The 26,379-nt window shown below is 35.3% G+C and overlaps 1 protein-coding gene across 2 annotated transcripts in view; it reads right to left on the bottom strand.

The window, feature by feature from the left end:
* The window catches only part of SDK1 (sidekick cell adhesion molecule 1), a 419,730-nt gene that overhangs the window by 296,982 nt on the left and 96,369 nt on the right, over positions 1–26,379 (bottom strand). For both annotated transcript variants that reach the window (XM_035901353.1, XM_035901352.1), the window contains exon 2: positions 3,653–3,812. In XM_035901353.1, the coding sequence (XP_035757246.1) occupies positions 3,653–3,812 (160 nt within the window). The remainder of the gene's footprint in view (positions 1–3,652; positions 3,813–26,379) is intronic.

The raw sequence follows: 26,379 nt of genomic DNA, 5'->3' as shown, positions 1-26,379 counted from the left end.
CCTGAAGAAAAGAAAATCTTTTAAAAGTTTACAGTGAAAATCCCTTCTACCTTGGAAATTCCAGATAGCCCAAACCTACCGAGCAGTTGGTTTCTCGGTGGACCTGCTGGGTAACAATGTGCAGGTAAGGCAAGTAAAATTAGAAGAATTAATTAACAAAAGTAAAAAAAAAAAAAAAAAAAAAAAAAAAAAAAAAAAAAAGAGATACAACATATGTTTAAATTATTTGAGAATAACTTGAAAATTACAAACCTGGGCAAGAGATAAATAGATATTAATGGAATTTCTAATTCTGTGTTTACAATTTTAAGCAGTCTTTATGCACCTCATGTGCCTGATTATTATTTTTTTAAAATACACTTTTCTACTGACTTAACAGTCAAAATACTGCTTTATGTGCTATGCTTTTACCATTCCACTTACTTTCTGATATGTAAGAAGGGATAAAAATAAGAATAAAAATAAGACTTTCTTCCAATTTATATCAAAAGTTAATAAAATTTTTACAGTGACAAGACATTATTTTGCTTTAATTTTGTCTACACTTTAACTTTCAAGAGAGAAAATTTTCCTGTTTTCCTGCCAGGAGGCTACTTAAGGTTTCTGGGGATTTGTGCAAGTACTTTAGAAAGCCAGACCAGACAGTTTCTCTGGTCTGAATGGTACAGCCAACCAAAACCAGACTGTTTAGGAAGTTTCCATAGAAAGATCTGAAGCAACAAGCATAAAAGAAAGCTTCCAGGGAAGCCTTCCAGAGCATAAAATCACAGACTCCATCACCTGGATTACAATGAGTTAGAGATTAAAGATGAAGTGGTATCAAACCCCTAAGGAGAAATGCTAGCTAATGCTTACGTTTCATTCCTAATTTCAGATTTACACCCTCATTTTAATTTTAAATGCTCTAGGAGTTAAAAGTGAACCTACAGGATACAGGTTTATAATAGCTGTAATTGTGAAGAAAGAATCCAAACCAAACGTATTTTATCAGGTAGTCATATAACTTATCTATTCAAACTTTCTAACAAGAGATTTATGCATTAACGGATCTAACTTTTTTTATAAAGAATAAAATGTGTATGCTGTTAAAAGTCATGTTAAAAACACAAATATAATAATGAGATACTTTTAAGTAGTTTGGGAGGGAAGTGTACTGCTGCTTAGAGATAACCTTAGCTTCTTACATTCAAATGAATTAATATCTTCAGGCCACAAAAGCAACTATGGAAGACACATCTGGTCTGGAACTTAATTCAAAAGAAAACAAAAAAACAAAACAAAACCGAAAAGAAAAAAAAAGAAAAAAGTCACTGCCTGAACTTTAAAGACTCTTGACTTAAAGACATAACCAAAATTGCTACCCCAGTCAGCAATATTGATTTGTTTTCATTACATGTATCTCAGATCACAAAGAATTTATTAGGTTTTATAAATTCTTAATACAGACTAGCATATGCACAGTCACTGTAAAATCCAGGCTATGCACATAAGCAGCGTCATTATACAAAGAAAAGCTGTTCATTCAGGGTCACCAATGTCAAAATGCAAAGACTGCAATTAGTTCTTTACTCACTTGGTGTGCTATAATAAGCTTTGAATATTTTCAGCCTGTTACAATATAGACATTACTTTAACTGAGACACACTAGGTAATATCAATTACCAAAAATCTTTGATTGATGATTCAAATTGCAGCAGAAGTCACTTACACAGGAAAGATTCATGCATTTAAACAGAGTATTTACCCAAGAGAACTGCAGAGCAAACTACTCTGGGGTCAAAGTTTAAATTCTGCAACTGGAATTTTTATGCCTAAGCATATCTTTTCCTTGCTTTCATTCATCCTAATGCACCTATGCGATATAATCCTTTTGGAAGCTTAAAGCTTTGCATTTCCATAGAATCAAAATCCTGTTTGGCTTATCTCTGTGTTATAGAAGTAGCAGGGCTGCAACTTCTAAATTAACACTTTCTATCAAAGTTATTTTACTATTATAAGCAGTAGTTTCCTAACTTCTTAATCACTTCTGCAGAAGATGTTTTAATTAGAAATAGAAACAAGAACAATAAAAAAACCCTGCAAAATTACTAAATATAGCTTGCATCATGACCTGATGTTCACTAGACTGAATTAAGGCCTATGATAAGAAACAAGGTACTGTATATAGGGATGTATAGCTACAGCTTGGAAAAGGTGTTCCAATACACTGATTCTAACTTATACTGCAATGCAATTATAATTTGTATTAGGATGTGCACTTATTTAAGAAATACTATGGCATTCTGATCTTAGTTTCAAAATGTGACATGTTCTTACCCAGGTTTCTCCTAGTATTGTGAAATGTAAGTCCCTCAGTGACTAGCACATCTAGAAAGCTTGAGTTATAACCTTTGAGTTTTGCTGATTCCATTAATAGATGCAATTGCTCAGGACTAAGTACTCTTATCTAAACCAAAAGTCTTTAATTTCTAGGAAAGTTCACATAGAACTGTATGCTTGGTTTGAAACATAGTTGCTAAATATTTTACGTGCTAAATGACCCAAAAAGGTCTTAAAATGTTATTTCAGGGACTTTTTTCCCTACTGCTCTGTAAATGTAAATAATATCAGAAATAGAGCTAATGTTAGGTTACAATTTTGAAAATCTTTGAGAAAAGTAATTATGGACTACCTTGTATAACAATATAAAACTTCCTATCGTTATCTGCACTTCTATACTAATCTATACTGTAATTTCTGTCTACAGTGATGGAGCACAACTTTTCCCCACTTTAAGCAACGTAATTACAAAAGTGCATTATTTAGCTTGGTTTGCTAAAGATACAAGTGTTAGAGTAGGGCTTTGTCTGTCACATACCCACCCTTATAACTTCTGAATTCACTAGGTAATTTCAACAAAATTTGAAAGCAACAAATAAGTTGCATAAATATAGAATTTCCATAAGGATACAGAAATTACCAATTGCATAGGGGAGACCCAGTTAATGCTCCCTTTAAAGAAAAGCAGACAAATCTTGGCTGTTATACACGTTGGTATTTGGCCAGCCGTCTGCTGCCCGTCAGCAAAAATGTAGCTCTGATTAGCCACAGTGTGTTTTATCTCTTTCTTGTGGAATGGGGAGGGAGTCAGTGAGGTCCTGGGAGCAAAGCGCATAATCCTAGAAGAACAGTTTGTTAAACTCTAAGATTAATTTTGGCATTCTCAGAAGCGAAACCAAAAGTTTCATATGCTATTTAAGATAGACCACATTCTCCTAGATCTTACTGAAAAGAATAGTCCCACTGAGCTTAGCTTTGTTCAAGGATGAGTAGCACATCGTATGTCACATTTAGCTAAGGAATATGCCTTCTATTTATTACAATACATGTAAGGTTACATCTCCAGCAAAAAGCATTTTTTTGTACTTAAAAATTCTGTGTCAGCCATGGTGTTTTGAAGTGTGAAACATTTTTAGCAAAGGAGATTCTCTCAGAGAGATCTTATTTGTTTACAAAAAACCAGTTGTCTTTCATGATAAAGAATGTTGTCAGTTTATCAGTATTTATAGAGCTGCTTTGAGGTGTTGGGGATTTGGGGTGGGGTGGGGTGGTGGTGTTTGGAGGTTTATTTGCAGTTACACTTAGAGAAGGCTATCATATAGCTTTTATTTACTTATATTCACTGGAGTAGGCGGTTATTTCACTGTCATTGCGTAACCACTTAAATTCCAAGGGCCAGCTGCCTTCGGCAAGGCACGTAAGCACGAGTCGATTTCCTTCCAAGTGTATCTGGGGCAAGCCTGGTTCAGTCTTGAAGTATGGTGCAACATCATCTGAAATACAGACGGAAAACGGTTTTGTAAGCTATTTAAGTGAGTACAGTATAAATTACCAGTATTTAGCTCATTTCTTCTCAAAATGGCCATAGTAAAACAAGAGACATGATTCAGTAGTTAAGGGTTACACTGTTACATTCATAACTAAGCTTTATCTTTAGAGGCAGAATTCACAAGATCTTGATAACCTTAGTCCTTGGTGCTTATTTAGAAAAGAAGTGCCCACTCAGACAAGCTTTTGTCCATGTTTACTGTTTATACATACAAGAATTTCAGCATTGTCTACTGTGACAGGCAGTGAACAGACCTATTGGCTTCTTTTTTTTGTCCTCTCCTCTGTGAGGATTAAATCCACTCAAAGCTTTTTTTTATTTCTTGAATAGAAACCAGAAGAGTAATCTTGAAAAGAAATGATTATCGCAGCAGGAGAAGTCTCAGGGTAAACGAAGAATTTTGATAGAAAAAAAAGAGTTTAGAAAAAAAACCACCTCACAAAATCGCAAGATTAATGTGTTTTTCAACATTATTGCCAACTGAAACGCGTTAAATTATATTACCTGAAACCACTAACAGATTTTGAATTAGGGTACTTCAATAATGTTCAAGGGTCACATGTAGTCTCAAACTCTTGTTCTCCCCCATGGATCACAAATGCTCAAAATACTCCAAGCAGCAAAATTCTTGTCTAGTAAATTGCCAAAGCTCTACTTGAATGCAGTTTTATTACAAGTCTACACCTGCTGGAGACCCAACCCCTTGCCACCTCTGGAAGATGAAGGCTCTCCCACTTTACATGTCAAATTTCTACTTGTAACTATGGAGGAACTACAGACTTAATCTTAGAAGTTTACAGATACCTTCTATAATCAAAATCAACATGTTTAGGTACATATATAAAATACACAAGCTACATTCAAAGTCAGAGATTTAATACAAAATATGGAATAATCTTTAATAAGTAGATGTTACTGCACTCTGCTTTTTAGGAGTGCAGCTTGTGTGTGTGTGTATATTATATAGAAATAAAATTAAAAAAAGATACACAGATGTTGTTCTGGTGCAACTAAACATTCAGTTAAATTGCTAATCTTTCTTTTAAAACTTAGATTAAGCTCAGGTATTTTCATACTTGCTATTTAAAGCGTTTCAGCTATCTTTTACAGTTTATGGGGAAGTGACCTCATGTACTATTCAAGGCTGCCTGAAGGTTTTGAATCCACCGGTCACATGCTATAACCTTTAATAGTTGACAGGCACAAGACAGCAGCCACACACGTTAGGGAAGCAGGAGCTCAGGGCTCTCGAGGTGCCCTGCTGTCCACCGAAGACTGGGACAGCAGTGGCTACGCCGCTCGGCCTGGTGATGTCAACCTCTCTAAGCCCTTATCTTTCACTTTGCCTCTTATCAGGGAATTTTTATCACTCAGCAGACCACATGGCACCACAGACTCGTTATCAGCCTAATCGTACTGTCCCAGGGTAGCAGCTGTGCTTCAGCTGACTGTGGTCAAGGAGTCACAGGCTGACTGTTGCCAAACTATTATTTGCTACAATTGGCTATGAAGTTGAACATCAGCTGCATACACATTTGATGATTTGTATTGACAAATTGTCTCCCTAGTTCTCAGGGTTTAACTTCAGAAAGATATAGTTGTTTCTGCAGAAAAAAAAAGCACATCATCTTAAGGAAATTCTTACAAAGCATTACACAAAATCTGACCTTACGAACCGAATTTAAAAGTATGTTTTGAGGTAAGGCCCTTTTCTGCTTTGTAGCATTTTAAACAATTTGGTTTTCAAACAAATTGATTAATGGCTAGTGCAGATCGGTAATATTTTCTTCAAATTGGATATACAGAAGCTATGACAATTCAACGCATGCGAAAACAGGAACAGTTCCAAACTAGCAGATAGTCTCTGGCAAACCAAAGATGTTTTTTGCACTTCTCCACTCTATTACATGACTGAGATTACATTCTGTAAAGCTGCTTTTTTTTTTTTTTGTTTTAATGACTGCAAATATTGTGAAGAAGTCTTATCTCAGTTCCCATTTTCTCCTAACTAGTAAAATCAATGAATATTTTAAAACTTCATGAAGAAAAATTTAAGTCAGAGAGAGACGAAGTTAGTGTGAAATACAGTTATTTTATCCAGAGCAAAAAGCAATTTTTAACAAAGATATTTCTAAACAAGTGAGGAAATGTTAAATCCTTTCAGAGGCTTCACATGTATTTTGGGGAGCCTCCCAAAGCAGTTACGGGACAGACATTCTACCCTTGCAGGATTAGTGTTTGGCTTTCTCTGAAGCTGAAAAGGCAGCGACAGGGAGTTGTGCTGGCATTTAGGGGAAGGGGTTGTAACACAGTCCAATTGGTAAACTGAAATGATTAGTGCCGAGTCCCCTAAAACCAACGGCATTTACCTGCCAGTACATAGAGGCTCACGAAATGAGCTTGTTAAACTATTCTGTCCTGAAGAAAGTTGAGCCATTCAGGGAGATTACAACAAAACTGGTATCTGCACTATAGACCTCCACCTGAGTAATTTGTTGATCCTGTTTTTCAGTAATTTAAAGACTCAAGCAGCATAACCTCCTTCATTATTTCACTCTGAATTATCCACTTACTCCTTCTAACTTCTGTCTTTCCAAGAACAAATGATTTATTTGAAAGACAAAGACTGCTGCCTCCAAGTCTGTCATTCAGCCCTACATTTCCTACTCAAATATTCCAAACCCAGTGATGCCACAACTCACTCAGAGCTATCTCCTATTTAAAATATCACAATCAAGCTGGTATTACATGAAAATTATTCTCAAAATTCAATCCAATTCTAGTAGAAGCTAAAATTTAATAGACCTATGGGAATATTTTTATAAAGAATATAACAAGCTTTATAAATTACCCCAGCTCTCTGGGAGATTTACTTAAACCCTTGAAGCAATTTTTTCTTCTAATCTTTTATTCCTGACTTTCTCATCAATCACATACCATCAGTTTATCAAATTCAATTATGTAATCAGAGCTCACTAAATATTCACCGAAATCAGAAATGAAAATAAAATACTGAGCAAAGATTCCTTGAGGAGAGGTAACAGTAAAGCTTTGATGACTTTGGCATTTCTGTGGCACAGTGCTGCTCATGCCTCAGATACCTGATCAAAACGGTGCGGCACCCTAAGCTTCACACCTTTAAGCTGTAATGGAATGCAGAATTTTAAACTGGACCTACAAGGACAAGCTTGGTTGTTCCAGAGCATCCCTGGGAAACAGGAAAATTGGCAGGAAAAACGAAAGCCATCTCAGAAAGAAAATTGTAGGAAAGGAATAACTGGCTGAGGGATGGAAGATACAAGGAGGTAATTTAATAGGCATGAGATACTTGCACTTCATTAATTAAATACAGGAAGGGCTCACCATAAGGCTAACCTCAGCCAATCAAGGGTTTAGAAGCCATTGAGAGAATCTCAGTTTCTGTTCTCTTGAAGGACGGAGCAAAAAGCTAATAAAAAGCCTATCTGAGTCCTAGAAACAGGAATAATAAAATGCTGGAATTAATATTCTTAGCTAAAATAGTTTGCTGAAAAAATATAAAAAGCAAGCATTCACGCTATACACCGTCGCTTTCTTCTAAATGCTAAATGTATTAATATTTCCAGCCTCTTTGGCTCTTCAGCTACACTGATTTAAAAATAAAAATAATAATAACAAAATTATCTGAGTTTCAAGGAGGAATGAAAGGATAAGGCGCCAATCTGTTGGCATATATATACACCTCCTACAAATTTTCATTAAGTCAGCTTACCAAGCTTCCTAACATACTGACTAGTATCCTTAAAAGGATGGTGCAGATTTATTTTTATGTAAATCTCAAGAAAAAATAGGATTGAATATGCCAAAATTATCCGGAAATTTGCTCCAAAACATGTCTGCCTTGCTATTGTGCATCATTAAACTGCAAGAGTTCCATTATACTGCCAAGTTAGCCCGTCTACTTTCTTTCTTTGGTACATGCAAAGCCTAGATGGATTTTATCTCAAAATATAGTTTCAGGACCTAATTCAACAATGCCCATACACTGTTGTTTGGATTAATGCTGACATTTAAATACAAATATGGTACTGTATGCAGTCGTTACCTACTTTGGGCTTCTCCCCAGCCCTAGCAGACAAGATGCATCACAGAAAAGCTGAGAGCTCGCTCATACTCTGCTCTCCCTGAAAATCATGTTCAGGCATGAACATACAAATACAATCTGTAAGAGGAGAGGGCAAGTCTGACTGTACAGCTTTGTACTGAATGGAATGAAAATAAAAATTCCAAGAGTTGCTACTCATTAGTTAACCAAGAGAACCTAATCTCATAAGGATAGCATGAGTGAACCTGGTTTCAGAAACTGAGGAGAATACCATCTCAGGGACCTCAAGTTTATGCTCTAATAAACACATTAACAAAGTTTGGCTAACAATTCTGAGCCCTCTAACAGCTTACATTTGTAAAGTACATAAACCAAAGTAAGATTAAATAGATTTTTCAGTTACTACAGGGTGCTACAAGATCTTGAAAGCAGTCTTGCAGTCCTATCCCTCAGGAATTCACATATTTTAATTAAAGATGCAATTTGATCTTGAACACCTCTATCCTACTGAGAAAAGGAAAGTTACCATACTCCAGAGAAGTATCACGTCACCTTCATCAGTGAAAACCCCTGCAGGTACCCTGTAAAAACCTCAGCATTTTTTTCTCCAGAAATGTCAGACACCAACAGTTACAGGTAACACCACATGCTCACATCTTGACAAAATCAGTTACTGTAGTCCTGAACACACTCGGAGGAAGAATAATGTAGTGGGGGCAGAGAACAGGTTAAGAGATCCCCACTGCCATTGCTACTTGTCTTTGTTACGCACCTCTACTTTTAAGGCATTTTTAGGTGACCAAGTATTGAATATTAAAAGTAGTTTAACCTGTTCATAAATCACCAAGTCCGAGCAAATAAAGCTCAATCACTAATAAATGTCTTTTAAGCAGCTGTCTTTCCATCGCTCAGTTCACCCAACAAATACGATACTGAAAAATAAATTTTTGACTGAGATACATTTTTCAATAAACTCAAACAAAAATGCAATTGGCTTATTAAAACCCACACCTATATTGATTTTAGCTCGTTAGTCCCTAGTCAAAACATGATGTACATCAGCCTTTCTTCATATGCATGTCTAAACCTACAATCAACTGACACAGAAAAATACAGAGCAGAATATATCTGAGGAATTTTCCAGGAAAATGAGACTAGATAAATGAATTGCATACAGAGGCTGAACGATCAGCCCAGGAGAAGAGCAACAATATAGAAATGCTTTTGCTCTCATTGTTTGCAAGGAAAAGGGATGTGAGCCATCTTCAGGTAGGTTAACGATAACTGCCATAAAAAGAGTATTTGAAAAGTTCTGTCTAGGGGATTGCATGCATCATACAAAAGTATAGTGAAATTAAAAAGGAAGCTAGGCAAGAAACCTGAACTCAAGACAGGAAGAATCTTTTCAGTAATCCAAAGAAAGTAGGTACAACCACTGACAGCAGAATCCCATCAAGAACAAATTAAAGTTCAGCTGTGACATTCAGAAGATGATGCTTCAGAGCGCATACAGTTGAGCACGAGCTGCTCTGTACTGATCGACAGCTGATAACTGCAACCTTCTGGGGAATCAGGACCATTTTCTTCTTCCCAACCTGGATATGGAAAATATTTTTCTCTTTTCTCTTTTCAAAAAGATCTTTTAATCTTATTATCTTAGTTCCTGATACACATACATACAAATGCTAGCTTTGGATGCAAGTTGTATTCTCTTGTGGAAATGAACTTCAATAGCTTACATGACATAAGAATCTGGAATTATTACATAGTAAATCTTGGGATATGTACCAGGAAGTCAAATTGAACTCAGATATATTTGAATCAATCTTCTTTGGAATTCAAACCTTCTAAAACGCACTGGTGAGTTGCTGTGAAAGTTAGTATATGATCTATTCATAAACTGTCAACAGTGTCAAACATATGTTAGAGTCACTTTAACTCTATTGATTTGCAGGAAGGCTATTCTACCCAAAATATTGGTTATTTGAGATTCAAATTTTCTTGGTTGGAAGCGTAACATAAATCAGCAAGTACAACAATTAAATTTAAATTGCATTTTACTACCTCATTCTAAGCCTGTATTTGAAAGGACTGATGCATCATAGTGAATATTTCATTAAAATATCAGGTCATTTTTCAAATATACTGCCATAGTTCAGAATTTTCACACAATGGTATAAAGCATTCCCTTAAAGCGGATTTCCTGAACTTTTATCAAAGACGGTATCTGATTTTATATTGCAATAGTACTGAAGCAACTGTATTTAAATCAGTCTTTCTTCCTCAATTTCGTAAGTCAAGTAAATGAGCCCACACTACCTGTTTTTGTCCTCCTATAAGTAAAAAAAGATAACCTGCTTGTTGGATACCTCTACTATAATTTCTAAATGCAAATACAGTATCAGCTGAGGTTGATGGATTGTGCTTTTAAAGGTTTAATTGGGTATGGAATTAAATTGTTTTAGGACTCAGCAAGTTCTGTAAGGAAATGTACATATTTCTAGAATAAGTGACATTTATTTCTTTTAAATGCACAGTCACTGGGAGACAAGATTTCAATGGGTAACTTTTTTTGCCTTTAATAGGTCAAATAACTAATTGGCAAGTTAGTTTTTGGGTAATTGCCAATCACATATTTGATTTGGATGGAAGAAATATTGAATTTAAGATTGCATACCTGTTGCACGCTATCCCAAGACGAAAACTAAGCACTCTGTAATGTATAGTTATGATTAGCTTTCAACAATTTAATAGAATAGGAATCCCAAGTAGCAAGAATGACTGTTGCACACTTCTAAATTTAATTAAAAATTCTTTCCTTTTTTTTTTTTTAATTGAAGCATCAATTCTCCATTTCAGAATTACCTAAATGGCACTACAGACTCTATTTTGCTTCTAAGCTCATTTCTTGATGCAAACAGATCAAATGTTTTTCCCAAATCTTGACTAATAAATAGTATTGTTTAAAAGAACAAACATCACAATTCGTTCCCTTACAAACTTCCACAATTCTAAGATACAAACCACAAAATGACTTGCTACAGGAAATACTGTTTTAATATTTCCAACCTTTCTACCTTGTTTTAAGGCACAGACATTTCCTGTTATATCTCTTACCTTTCTTCCATTTTTCCCTACTTTTAGATGAATCACAAAAATATATTTGCATGTTATGCTGAGACAACAGAAAAAAGCTAAAGCATTTTTTTTAATGATGAAAAAGAAACTTTTACTATCACCAGTTGCTTAGAAGTCCTTAAACATAATCTATTCTTTGCATTCATAAAATCTACTCCCCAACACTCTGTCATCTATTTAAAGACTATCCTTTCAATCACTTCAGGATCACTCCTTGAGGAAGAATTCCCTTTTGACAAAAGATTTCTTGAGTTTTATTAGAAACATTCAAAACAGAACTGAAAGGAGGAGGGCCCAGAAAAGCACAAAAGAGTTTTGACAGGACCTGGATTCCAACAGAAAAAAAAAAAACCAAACCAGTGGTCGGTAACATCACTCCATTTAGAATTCAACATAAAAGTCTCTTAGTTATCCCCAAATACACTGAGAAAGATTTTCCAACATGCAATTGTATCATTCTTTTCTTAAAATTGATTTCTTTTGCAGACCAGCCAAGTAGGAAAAAAAAAAAAAAAATGAGCTGATATCATTTTAACTGAGCCTCAAGCAGCTCCTGATGTATTAACCCAAAGTTGCACTAAGGTTTCCTTTTCCCATTTACTTTCCACACCTCATGTTTTTGTTTCACTTTTTGACCTCCTGTAATACTTCAGTTGAGTCAAGGCAAAAAAAAAAATTGGTTTGTTGTATATCAGAAGGCAATCACAATCCATGGTTTCATGAATTCATGGAATATCTGCTGTAAGATTAAAAATCAAGAAACTACAGAGGATGTTCTGAAGTTCTGTGCGGTGTTGTTCATCCTTGAAAAAGACTGCAGAATTATTTTTGGAAATATTCATGAGGATATATTAGAGGAAGTTACAAATATACTGAGAGAAAAAAGCACGATAGGTAACAAAGCAGGCACGTAAAAGAGAACCCATTAACTATCAAAACCAAACCAAAAACTCCAAAGAAACAAATAATTTGGTATCAAAGCATAAAATCCATGCTTTTTATATGCTCTTCATATCTAGTGATGCTTACAGAGACTTGCGGAGCTCTCAAGGAAATAAGTTTTTAGTGTTTAAATCTCAACACACAGCAGGCGGAAGGCAAAACTGCCTTACCGAAAGAGAATCCATATACAGCAGCATTTCCTTCATGACCTTAACTGCAAAGGAAGCTACTATTGCTACTACATAAGCTACAACCTCCAACCACCATAGGGCCAGTCTGATCACACTGATGTCTATCCATCAAGAGATCTAACCGCCAAGTAATACAGCTGACACCAGGATGAAGGCAGGATGAAACCCTACAGAACATTTAACAGAACAGAAAAGATAAAAACATAGATGTGCTTTCCACATTCTCTTTGCCCTTGGTATAAGAGGCAGTCTTAGTTGGTTATTTTGTAGAAGATAAATTAAATCAAAAAGGTAAACAGCTGATGAGTGTCTGGAAGTACCAGAACAGAAATGGGAGTGCAGCAGGAGGGAACAATGGCACAGCAAAGGCACTGCCAGACTTGAAAGACATCTATTTATTATTTCAAGGAGAGAATTATTTCTAAATAGCAAAGCAGCTATGAATATCCATAAAAGACATAAACACACATCTCTTTTGATGAAGGGGACTGAAGGGGAAATGATTCATGCAGAAACCTTTGTTAAAAACCAACGCCCACTCCTTACTGCTATTGTTACTTTGTTTACATGTAACATGTAATTTTCTTTTTTTGCCCTTTAAACTAGAAAAATGTAAATAGGTTTATAAATTGGGTAAGGCCTGCCTCAACGAAGTCAATTCAAACAACCTCAGTGGTGCTATTGAATTCAAGGGCAGTAAGCACACGATCGTATGCTATACTGAACAGAGATAGGTTTGTTCCTATCCTTACCTGAAGCTGAATTAGGACAAGCATGCAATCAAAGCACAGTCCAAAGTTCACAGAACTCAACTGAAATATTCCCATCATCGTAAGCAAACTCTGGAACAGGCACCTGGTTAGCGCTTGAGTCGGTAACAGAAGCGCAAAGTGATCCTTGCAGAGCTCTCCAAGTACCTCATTGCGTAATTTGTGTAGACAAGGGGGTAACGCACCGAACATGCAAACAGGGAGATACACCTTTGCACACTTGCATGCAGAAGAGCAGGCACTAATTAAGGGCCAGATCAAAGGCTCTTTGAAAACCTGACATGAATTGGCTAACCTTAATTTTCCCTAATATCATCACATATTCCTGCCTCTTTCACGCTAAACCCTTTCAGAACTATCCAAGTGGCATTCTTCCACCACCTCAGGGATAATACACATATCTGGAGACTATAGAATTATTTTCAACAATACTGATGAAACACCTAATTTCTTCTTGTCAGAAGTTGGAAGAAACATTTCAGTGTTCTTGAAAACATAACTCAGCTTGACATATCTGAAGGCAAAAAAAGGAGTTAGTTTATTAATCTGGATATTTTATTTAATTTTCTTTGGGTTATAAATAAGCAGCAAGTTAATACTGTTTTCAGCTTTTGACAGTTCCAATGTTAATTACATGTACTGGATTTTATAAATCAATACTTCTTACATAAAGTGTTATTTAACTTGCCAAGTGTAGCAATAGATCAATGCATTTACTGTTCTTGCTAACATTGATGGATGACATACATCAAAAGGATATGTAAAGGAAAAATAAAAGATTTATTTGTAAGTCAGACAGGGTTAAACCCCAGTTAGGTGGAGAGGGAACTTAAATAGTGTTTTAGTGTTTTGATAATAGTGTCATAACTTTATTAAGGTTTGAGAGGTTTTCTTCTTGTTTTGGGTTTTTTTTTTTGGTTTGGGGTTTTGGGGAGGGGGTTTGTTTGAAGTTTTGGGGTTTGGTTTTTTTGGTTGGGTTGTTTTTTTTTTTGTTGTTTTTAATGCCAAGGTGTGAGGCTATCATAAGCAGATCGCTCTGCATACAGAACTATCATATTAACTCTGTGTATCTTATAGGATGTGGGAGCAAACTTTAAGAAAATTTTAACTAAAGGATCATATTCCTGTGTTCAGCACATAGTACCTCTGCCTAAACACGCTACTAGGTGATAAAAAAAAAGCATAGTTAGTAATTATTTTACTATTTGTGAACATGCTACAGTTAACGTGCTTAAATCTTGAAGGATGACAAGTAAAATTTTGATCATAAATCAACTTCAAAGATTGCATTCACTGCACTATGAACTGTAATAAAAGAAACCACTCAGTTGAAAATCATTCTAAGAGCTAGCACTAATGCACCCAAACATCCTGAAGGGATATACAGGTCACTGTGTTTTTAATATTCATTATTTATTTGTGCCATTTGTAAAGACGACATTAAGTATGTTAAAATTAGGAAATTACAGAGAACTGAAAGCTATTACTCTGTATGTAACAACAGCAAATCAATAAAATATTGGTTAAAACCCATTATCAGAAGCGTGTATATATACAGAACGTATAATTATGTACTGAAATAGAAGGAAAAATGGTTTTCTTCCTAGTATGGATAGATTTCTCAGGACAGAAGTAATAATTACCCAATATATTATGTCCAAATCACAGAACAGACAAAAAAGTCCTTTTACATAAAAAATTATCATCAGGAAGAGCTTTTTAAAGTTATAAAAGGTTAAGGAATGTAAACTTGAAGAAATGTTATCCTTTGGAAGTAATTCATGTAATCATTATTTTTTAGTGCCATCTATATGACTAGCAAATAAAAAGACACCTCTGTGTACGTCACCACAACATTAAATCAAGCACAAGCAGGTGCTACCTCATTAGCGCTATTGCTCTGGACAACAGTCATGAGAAGCAACAAGCAATGACTACCATCTACCAGTCATGGTAGCATGATTATGAAACAATTAACAAAAAGGAATAACTGAAAAAGAGTGGTGAGTCTAATTCAAACAAAAAAGACCATTTATAAACTTTCCTTCAGAGCTGGTTGGAAAAGATTAAATTCTATTTAACCAAAATTTTTAATGCACAAAAATGAACCCACTTACTCTACTAGCTAAGGCATGTCTTGGAAGACAGTGTAATACCTTTAATGAGACTGCCAATTAATGCAAGAAAAGTCAGGAGATTGTATTCTGAGATTGAGTATTTTGCCTCAAAAGAACCAGACAAAAGACTTCCTCCCTTCACAAAAATAATTCTTTTAAATTGCTGAAGTGAGTATGGGTATAAAAGAGAGAGTGGATCAACTGCCTTAGGTAAAGCTTAGTTTTCTAAGTTTGGTAGAATTTTGTGCAAGCCCTCAGTCACCTTAAAGAGATGAGAAAATATTACCCAAGTGAAATGTGGGGATTCTGCACATCTAACCTTCTGCCCAACTTTAAACCGTGAGCCAGAAGACAGGAAGAGTCCACAAGTGACTGGCTGAGATGTAACACAGAACACTTCATGGAGAAATACAACATCAGGCTTAGTCCCATCTCACTGGTGCATAATATACAAGTTGTCAAAGAAGAAAACAATCACTGCATTCCGAGATGTTACACTTATAATACTATATCATAATCCTCCTCTCATGCAATGCAACTCAGAAGCACCTGATCATTTCTGCTGGAGCCTAATCAAATCAAAACAGATAGTCTTGCTAAATCCCGCTTAGCCGCGTTAAACAAATGAAGAGCAAACCTCCACTCTCTGCTTTGAATCCAGACAACCTGACAATAATGAAGATGTATATTCAAAAGGAATATGGAATAAGCCTGGACCTCGATTCACGAGAACTCCTGTTTCCTGTAAGAGGTAAGCCCTGGGCGGGTTTACAAATTCTATAAAATTGCTCACTGGGGGAAACAATCTGCCGACTTAATTCTCTGCAGGATTTCACAAGTCCCTCCAGTCATCTGTTTCTACTGTATACATTCACATATATCATCAAGCTGACAATTTAGAAACTGGACCAGATGGATGTATAACCCAAAACAGTGTTGTTTGTTAAATCTAAAAGCTATTAATCAAAATAATTCCCTTTATTAAACTCTGTGGGCAAAAGGCACAAATATAGTTGACGTATTACACGTATTTACCGGGAGTGTGTCACAGGACAATACAGACCGAGTTTATTTTCACCAGGCTCCACCAGAGAATAATGTTGATAGCAGAAACATTCTTCCTAAAAAAAGCAGATTATTGCAGGACAAAGAAGGCAGGAAAGGGCATCCTAAATGCTTTCCTTCAGTAGATAAGGCATGTTATTCTTTTTTCCCCAGAGGAAATCATTACATTCTCTGAAAGGACTGGCAACTTCAAGTTATTTTTAAACAAAGAACAGTTCTTTGTCTAACATGAGCACCAAGTTGTTTTAGGAAAGCAATGGGTGAGACTAGATCAACAAAGTTAGCTTCACCTTTCACCAGACACTTAATGCCAACCCAACTGGAAGACAGCCTGGGCTACTTGAGGTTTAAGATTCACAAATAATACATCCTGCTCTCCCTCTTCTGACTCTGCAATTCCTCACATATTTAGACACAGGACTAAAATATATCAATGTATACTTCCTGTTCTCCAACCTAAAGCTTTACAATAAAACCATATACCTGAAGCTCATATGAAAACGTTCCACTTCTAAGAACAGAAAAATCTTGTACAAACAAATTACAGAAACAGAGTCCTCTAGAAATAGCTGGAAAATGGTTTCTTAAATACCAAAAGGGGTTTTACAAAAGAAAGGAAAGCCTGTAGCTATTTGCTTAACAGACAAAGGCACAGATTTTTATAGATTAACTGTTTTGGAGAAGGACACTGAACCCGAACACAGTTATAATCTTTTCGTGATACTCTCATACATTATTGCAAAGAAACCTCATTTTGCAAGTTCTAATTGCGAGGCAGAATGCACATACTCTGGCACGTGATCCCAGTAAGCGAAGTTAGAGGGCAGCCTCCTGGGCACTTCCATTCATTTACTTCCCATCATGGTGTGAATAAGAGAAAAAGAAGGAAAAGGTGCATATAATGTACCTGTTCTTATTCTTAAAGGAATGAGCATCTGAATTGCAAAAAATAAGAGAACAGTTTGGCCCAAATAGAATTTAATTGTCCGTGGTATATTCCAAATACCCTACAGTTATGATTTTAAGGGGTTATTACATAAATACTCCTATTGATACATTTTTTACAATCACAGCTTTTGTTTATGAAAATGTCTTTCGCTAGCATAGATTTTTAAATGCTTGTTTATGGAGTAGATCTTGTGAAATACATGCTCAACCAGAAACCCTGTCTGACTTAAAAGTAAATAGACTGAGATGCTAGCACATTATTACTGGCTCATTAAGAAGCAAATGAGTTGGTTTTTGTCTTTGTTTAGCAATACTCAACAGGTACTTATTTTGACACCGTTTTAATGTGAAAACACATTAAATTAACGTGTTCCATGGTTACAGGAAATATTTATTGGACAAAGGCCAATCCAGCAGCCTCACAACAAAAACGATAATTTCTAAATTAAAGTAACGTACGTTGAATTACCTAAGACACTTCTCTACGCCTGTTTCTTGCCAACCCATTGTATCTGGCAGAAGCTGATGATTTCTGTCCTTCTACTTCATATTTACCATGTACCTCAAATACCATTTATTATAAAAATAAATAAAATTCATTAAAAAGGTGTACATGACAAAAAAGCATGACCAGAGCTGACCTTCTCCTCTGTGTATGCAACCAACTCAGGAAAATTATGTATGTAAAGTTCAACAACCTCTGTTATTTCTCCTCACTATGTATAGAAAACAAGTTCTATTAATACACAGTCAGCCTAAATTAGCATTAACATAACATTTATTTCGTTTAGACTTTTGGCCTTTAGTTTATATCAGCTTAAAAGTAAACAGAAGTGCAAAAATGGCAAATAAAACAATGGAGCAGTAAAAATAACATGATGATGGATTAAAATATATTGTTCTAGTTGGGAGTCAATAGGGCAAGTGCTTTATAAAAATTATGTTTTCCTTTGACAAAATCAGTACAGTACTTGCTGGTACAAGCAATAAAAAAATCCCCCTCCCATAAAACACTTCCAACTTCGCTTTCCATTTTAATGGCTGCAGGCAAAATTCAGAATACATTTGTCAAGTTGATATTATCAACACAACAGGGGCATGCCTGACTTGTTCTACATTTGTTCTGAAAGTTCACTTTTAGAGGCCATCAGCCAAGAAAGGAGAATACAGGAAACCAAAATCATTCATACCAAGCAGACAAAGAAATATACCTTAAAATACTTAAGAGAAGTTTTAGTAAATATTATCACATATTACTCTGCAAGGCATCAATCACATTCAGTTTAACATGAAAGACCAACCACTCTGAAAATTAAAGCTGATTCGCACTCTCTCTTTGCTCAGTTTAATGAGACATCCTAGTCTGATCCGTGACAACCAGTGCCAACATCTTTAACTTTTTTCCTGACATCTGAAATTGATTTCCAAGACAGATACTTGAGAAGGCAAGAATACTACAGAAAAGGACATAGAAAAGCATTGTAAAAGAGAAAATCAAACGTATAGTCTTAGCTTCCCCCCCCACCCCCCGCCTTTGGTACTTAAAAATCATCTGCATCATTAAGCAACTGAAAGAAAATTCCATTAAAAATTCCTAAATATATCTGAATCTTATTCTTGTGCCTTTGAAATGAATACCAGCCAACTATATTAAAAACAATTCTTTGCTGTTACATATTTTTCATGTTCTATTTTTGTTCTCTTTGGTAATGCCTGGACAAGGATTTTTCACATACTTAAGAGAAAGCCTATTCTTTCTCAAAAATACATGCCCTTATGCATGTATTTTGTTCTATTTTAATTTCTTAGATTTCTTCTTTTGCAGTGTAAAATTTATAGAGAGAGAACAAATATATTACACAGATCAAAAAAACAATTGCTTGAATTGTGTAATTCTGCGATCTGCCCATAGATTGAATGAATGCATGGTTAGTTGACCTAACTGATAAAAACAGTATTTACAAAATTATTTAAATGTCAAAACAAATCCCAACTCCTTATGAAACATACACTGGCTGAAAATGCAATGAACCCTATGCATGGAGGCTCTACATTAAGGACGGCACCGAAGACTATTGTTGTAAGAGGAATTACTGTATCATTTAATGGATTTCAAGGATAACATAGAATGGGTTTGGGCTGCTTATTTTTAATGAGGGCACAATGATATTAGGGCAAGAAGCTTCACTTTGGCACCAATACAATGCTTGTGAGAGAGGGACTTCAACAGCTGTCCTGTACAGATGGTTGCTTTTACTTACAAAGCTTTGAACTGAAGAAAGATTAAATCTATGGATGAGGGACCTTTACCTTGCTGCTTTCCTTGCATAGCTGGCAGAGAAAAAATAGCTAAGATAGATTATAATAAATGTCTTGTTTGTATTATGCACACAGTATTTCTTAAATGTACAAACCACAATGTTTATTTGATTTTAGCAGCATGGGGTTTCCACTGAACGCTGTGGAATTCTTCTGAAAAAAAAAAGAAATTTCAGCTTTCCTGAATTCCCGTCAGAATGTCCAGTATTAAAAAAATGGAAAACCTAAACAAATACAAATTACACAGAGGAAAAGAATGCGAGTCAAAGTCGGAAGTAACCAGTATAAAAGCAGAATGCCACACATTGCGTGACTAACGGTATAAGCCTTTGTTCCAAGATAATTAATCTTATTTTTCTTTGCAGGTTGAAAGTCTTGAAAGAGTCATTCCTGGCAAAAATGCTGGTTTTCTTTAAAACAAAGCATAATAGTGAAGGATTTGAATTGCTGTGTTGACATAACCTTAGCAAGCAGCCATAAACACCTATTCAGTGAAAATGTATTTGTATCATCAAGTTCACAAAACTCAGAAATTACTGTGCAATTCGGTCCTGAGGTTTCATTTTGGAAAGCCAGTCTCCAAACTGACTTTTTAAAGATCTCGGTGAATTCCTTGGTTACTACAACTGTTTACTGCAAACCGTTGTCCGATAACAGCTGTTCACAAGAATATCCGCATCAGTAACACAGGGCTTTTGAGCCTTAAAATTGGGCATCAATATACTAGATAAAGAAACTACTAAATCCAATCACAAAACTTCCAGCCTTTTAATTCTAATGAGTGCTTCTAGAGCACACCAAGGTTCAAAGGAAATATTAATTAATTCTATTCTGGAAGCTATTACTATTTGGAATACAAAATGGAAGGAATCTGTGGACTTCTAAGGTGAAAATTTATTTTAAATTGTACAAGAGAATTTGAGAGGTCTAAATTTGCTCAGAGATTTAAAACTGAAATGGATCTTTTGATTTTATCAACCACATTTATAAGAAAAATAATAAAACCATGTTTATAAGAAACAATAAAACATTATTGAAGCACAAACCCCAAAATTCCAGAAGTGAAGGAAGTTGAGCTATTTGTATATTCTTTGGAATTATAAACTTTGCTGGAAACTCAAAACCATATGTTCCTCATCTTCTTACAGTAAACACAGATACCCACGGCAACTATGGAAATAAAAAGAGCAATCCCTCTATTCTGAATGTGTCATCAGAGATAAGAATTATAAAGTATTGCACACTTTAATAAACACTATTCGATCATTAATGAAAATAAGCTTCATGAGTTCAAAATAAATCTTTGTATACACATTATTTTAAACTGTCATACTTCATCAAAATCAACGCCGTTTTTTGTTTTTTATGGCAATAGTAGTTTTGCCATATATTTCTCTATGCAAAAAAACTTAACTACTCATTTTGTTCAAGTTCTCAAAAAAGATTCACCCTCAAGCACAGATGAGCATAAAATATTTCAGCTAAAAATTTGAGCAATTAAGAAAGTTTTCTGCAGCCAAATATGCCCTATAAAAAGTAAACACACATAGGCAAAATAAATTGGAGTAACTACACCATCATAATGATACAGGTTTATGTAACAAGATACATATTTAATGCTTTCATTCTTCTTAACACTTGCTCTCTGTTCATTACCAAAGATGGAAAATAGACTTTTTTTTTCTCTCTGAAAATTAGATGTTCCAGTCCCTAAATCCTAAAAAATATCATAAAAATTAATCATTTATTTCAAGGGAATCTTTGTTGGTCTAAACAAGTTATTTAAGGGAAAATATAATAACTATATCAGTTCATTCTTCTCTCTGTTGATACAATGATTAGAAGTTACATACATCTGTATATCTATATATCTCAATGGGCACACTATGAATCCGTTTATTATCAAGGGTTGAAATTACACATTAATTCATAAAGAAATAAATCCGCATGGATCAGCAGGGTCCACAGTACGCAGTACTGCCACTGCTTGAAAGAGATAAGTAGTAAAACAAAAGGTGCTTAAAAGATACCCATGCTTTGGAGAACACGTGGGAAAGCTGTAAGAAAACCAGCTCCATCAATTTACACTGCAAAGAGAGAGAAGATCGGCAGAGACACGGCATGCGTTTAACGTAAGAAAGGCATGGTAAGGGGGGTGACTGTGAAATATGCTGGGTGAAATGAGGTTAGCTCAAGATCAGTGGAGAGATGGAAAACAGAACCAGAATGACCAGAAGCAGACTGTGTCCCAAAGGAGGCACTCATGTCTGAGATGAAAAAAGATCAAGAAATGAAACTTGAATTCTTAAAGGAACATTGGTTCAAACACTGAAAAAACTCCAAAATAGTGAGGCACATCATGGTAAATTTTCACAAGAATCTTGATTCTCTGTCTTGCATTCTCCTAAAATACACAATATACAACACAATTTCTCTTTGCTTTAACCTGAGACCCAAAACTTTGCACAGAAATTCCAAAATCCAGATAGGGTCAACTAATTCAACTACATTCTGTTCATGGTGTCTCTGGTTAAAAAAAATGGCAAAAACTATTATGTCTTTAAAATCAGAGCAGAATAAGCATGCATGAAATAGAAAATATGGATTGACAAAACTAAGTTATTTTTTATTTCCTACTTATTTCTTCAAACTTTACAAACTGTCAGATGATATATACAGACATCCATTAGTAACTACTTTAATTATGGTGACAACTAAAGGGAGGCTGGTAGGGGTTTTTTGTTTGGTTTCTTCCTCCCTTTTGTAAGTTCTTAAGTTTAGGGGTTTTTTTAAGTTGTTGGGGTTTTTTAAGTTTTTCCACTTTTACCGCGCAGCTACCACAGCTGCTGGAAGCTACTATGACCATTCCTTTCTCTGCATAGTACACACCTTCAAAGCCACCCTTGAAGACAGAATTTCCCAAATGACTGTAAATTGTTCCCAAATTAGAGCCACAAACTGCACTGGTATAAAAAGTTCATTTCTTTAACCCTGCTTGAAAAGCAAACTTTCCTCCCTCTTATCTCTCCTTGCCACCCAAATAATAGATGACAGTCATCTGTTTTATGTTAGACTATCGTTCCCAGATCTCTCATGCTGATTCATTCTCAGCTTTCACAGCACAGGCACTAGTTGTCAGGAAGAGCTATGCTGGCTTCATTTCCCATATGGAATCCAACAGCTGGAGTTCATTCATTAAAGCAAGCAAAAAATCCTGATATAAATTAAAGAGAACAAAACAACACAGTGACAAACACATCTTCCAGTATCCCAAGAACAACACTGAAAAGTACTGTAAAGCAAGCACATTGTTCTGTCAGCCAGGGAATTAATAAAGTCCGATTATCTATGGACACGCTTGTGTCTACAAAATCCCCCCATTTGCAAATTCCAGTATCCCCAAAGTCTTTCCCTTCATTCATGACTCCCTAAGCACCATTAGTCCAGTCCCACACATAACACCAGGTTGCCTCCACACCCCTACACCTTCATTCTTCATCAAATCTACAGGTTGCTCTGTCTCAACCCACAATCCCTCCCAGTGACACTTTATCAGGCTACAGAAATCATGAGACGCAGCGGGAGGTTCCTACTTGCTGTTGGGCCAACTGGTATCAATACCCCCACTGGCAAGCCACTAAGTTAACCACGAAAGATAATTGCTGAGATTGTATTTCATGGAAGCAGTAATTTGGGTCCTCTATACTTCTCAGCTACCAGTTTTCAGGAAATTAAGGAAAATTAAAATTGAAGCTTCTACCTTAGACAAATGATAATCAAATTATTTTCCTGTCTCTAGGTTATTCTTAAGCAAATCCAATTATTTAACTAAATTTCATTAACTGAACTATCAACTTTAACAGCTCTTTAAATTAGCTAGTATGGAAACTTTTATCATCAAAATAATCAACTTTATCCTAGTAACATTTAAACATAGTCTGTAATAGTTCACAAGTGATACCGATGATTTAATGGTTTAATACAGTACTATGGAATTCTTTTCACAGTTTGGATTTTGTTGCTTCCATAAAAGCATCTAACACAGGATTTCAGAAGTTTAATTATTATCAAAATAATGAGAAAATTCAATGTAGTATTATTTAGTTTCAGAAGGGGAAACTGCCTAGAATAAGGAAACTTATTAGAAGGGCCAGAAAGGTTAAACAGCAGGATAGGGAAGGCTGGTAAGAAAAGGTCCTTCAAAACATTAAAGTTTAAATGATAGAAAGAAAAAAAGAACACAAAGCAAATCACACATGTAGTTTTTCACCTCCATTTGGAAATTATATATATATTACAGAACAGACCAATTAACCACTGGTTAATGCTGCTTTTACAATAAAAAGGGACTTTAGCACAAATAATAATCATGACCATTGACTAAATCTTTGATGTTAAACAGCACATTGCAAGACTAATCAAACATTTTAAGAAAATGATTTAAATACAGGTATTTGAAAATTGGTCAGCCACCTCAAGATTTAAACTCTTATGGCTGTGAACAACATAGACTCTCCCATTCTCAGTTTAGGATGATGTTTCAAGGATTTTATAAACCTAGAAGTTGCTGTGGGTTTTATCATCTACCATGATACCACAAAATTTAAATAAAAGGCTGCTGTTTGGCTTGTGCCAGAAGCATAGCAAATACTGTTCGATCCAGTGAACACAGAGAATCAACAAAACATCTTTTTCTATCAATTGGGAATGGGTTTAGTGTTAAATGGCCAAAAGAACTAAAAGATAATTTGAAGACTGTCTGGTAAGCTCAGAAGCCATGGAGCAGATAGTTCCACTTCAGTTTTTCACTCTGTCCTTCAACAGAAGAGACACGTCTATGTTTTAGCATAAAGGAGTTCTACTGTAGCTCTACAGTTACTATTATTTCTGGTGTAATAATTAGTATGTGCATATGAAAAATGTTAGCATTGCATTGACAGTTACTATGGAGAAAACTAAGATTGGCAATATTCCTCAATTTCTGACTCCTTTCTTTCATTTTTAACTTTTTTTCATGAAACTGATCATAAAGTTTATTCTAGAAAAAGCTATCAGGATCTGATGTAGTTTTTGTGCATGCTGCTTCTTTTTGTTCCAAGAACAAGAACCTGAATATTAAAATTCAATGTACTTACAGTTTATTTAGGTGGAATAATTTGAAGGGGGAGATATCATTAGAAAGACATCTCAGTTATGAGACATAACTTTTACCTTAGCTGAGCAAAAACTAACATTGCTGTATTGCCAAATAGATTAAATAAGCAGGATGGAAAACCATGAAAAAGTAGCACATCAATACAGAAACAAACAGAACTGTCCTTTAAATATGAAACAGAAGAAAGGGCACTATATTACAGAGGGATATTGATCTTAGGAACACTGACGGCAAAGCGTCCCAGTGCCTTTGTTTAAAGGAAGGCTTCAATGAAATTGCTGGTCTCTTTTTTTTAAAAATTATAAAAAGAAGCTATAAGACCACACATGATGAATTGGGAAAAACTTCTGATGGATGCAGCATATACTTGTGGATCAAAAGATTTAATGTAAGAATTGTAAAACAGTAACTCAAATAGAAGTCAGACTCGCAACCACCAGATTCAACAGTTCAGATTTATCGCCAGCCTCCACCCTCATAATCCATCTCCTTTGTCAGGTTTTAGAAATGACTACCATTAGTGGAGCCTTGGCCTTGAAATTGTATTAGTTATCAGACACGATGCTGTGAGTGACAGTCAAAGCTGACTGATTAGAAAGGAAACACGCAGAGAATGGCATGCCCAAACCAAGTGGTTTATTACTTCTAGCAAGAGAGCTGAAAATAGTTTGCTTAAGGGTAAATCAAAAGAGCTGGCAAAGAAAGATTATGGTGTAAGAAAGATCTGGACCTGTACATTTTTTTTATGCTTTCTGATTCTTGCTGTGTGCACTTTAGAGAAATGAGTAATTAATGCTTTGCCTTGGTGATGCTGGTTTTGAGGCATTTTCATCATGTTGCTAATCAGAGGCCTAAAAGTGAACAGCTTGCAGATGCCCAATACAATTGGGCATGTGGTAGTAAAATAGCAGAAAAACACATCCAAAACATTCACGTCTAGGAAAATGGATACAGAAGTTTCACCTGAAAGCAGGAAGAGTGAAAAGACGCATCACGAAAGGTATGCAATGAGGGGAATGTGAAAGTGTAAGAAAGTTTTACCCATCACCATGACATAGCTAGTAAGGAAAGAGCTAGAACTAATGAAATAATTCTTTCTGCACTACAGGCAGAGAACCTTTTGAAATAGAATTGTTTTATGAAACTACTAGATTTAAAACCCATCTTCCCCGTCCAAGCTACCAAAGGGGGTAAGAAATACTTAAAAAGGCCTGGGGGCTTCCTAGGCCAATTTAATTCTGTTTTGTAGCACAATCTTTTGAAGGAAGATACGCTGCCATTACAATTAAGCAAGTTACTTTTCCTAGTTTATTATTTATGATTTTAATATAAGGCTTACACTTGTACTGTATCATTGCAATCCATATCCTTGTATCATTCTGTCCTATGAAGCAAAACTGTTGAAGTGTTTAGCAATTTACCACTTGGAATTATATTACAAATTTGCCTGGAAGTTGGTTTTTATAGTTTGATCTAAAACTATTACCCAAGTCTTGTACAATGTAATTAAATAAATTAAACCAGCCCTTGGGGACCTTTTGCTCTAAAATGAAATTTCAGATCCAAAGAGTGCCTGTAACCTTTACTGTAACCATGTCTAAAATGCTACTTGTAATTTCACAACTAATCAGATCTTGACAGAAAGGCAGACACTTGTTGATGGAACTCCTCATTCCTGATATCCCCAAGGATAAATTTACCACATCGTGATTGAAACAAATCGTATTCTATCAGAGCCCATATTTTAAAAAGAGTATTACGCGTTTTGAAACAAGGCTTCTA

Source organism: Egretta garzetta, unplaced genomic scaffold (assembly GCF_000687185.1).
Source record: "Egretta garzetta isolate BGI_Z169 unplaced genomic scaffold, ASM68718v1 scaffold299, whole genome shotgun sequence".
NCBI lineage: Eukaryota > Metazoa > Chordata > Aves > Pelecaniformes > Ardeidae > Egretta > Egretta garzetta.
The sequence above is the reverse complement of the archived record's forward strand: the minus strand, read 5'-3'. Positions and strand labels throughout refer to the sequence as shown.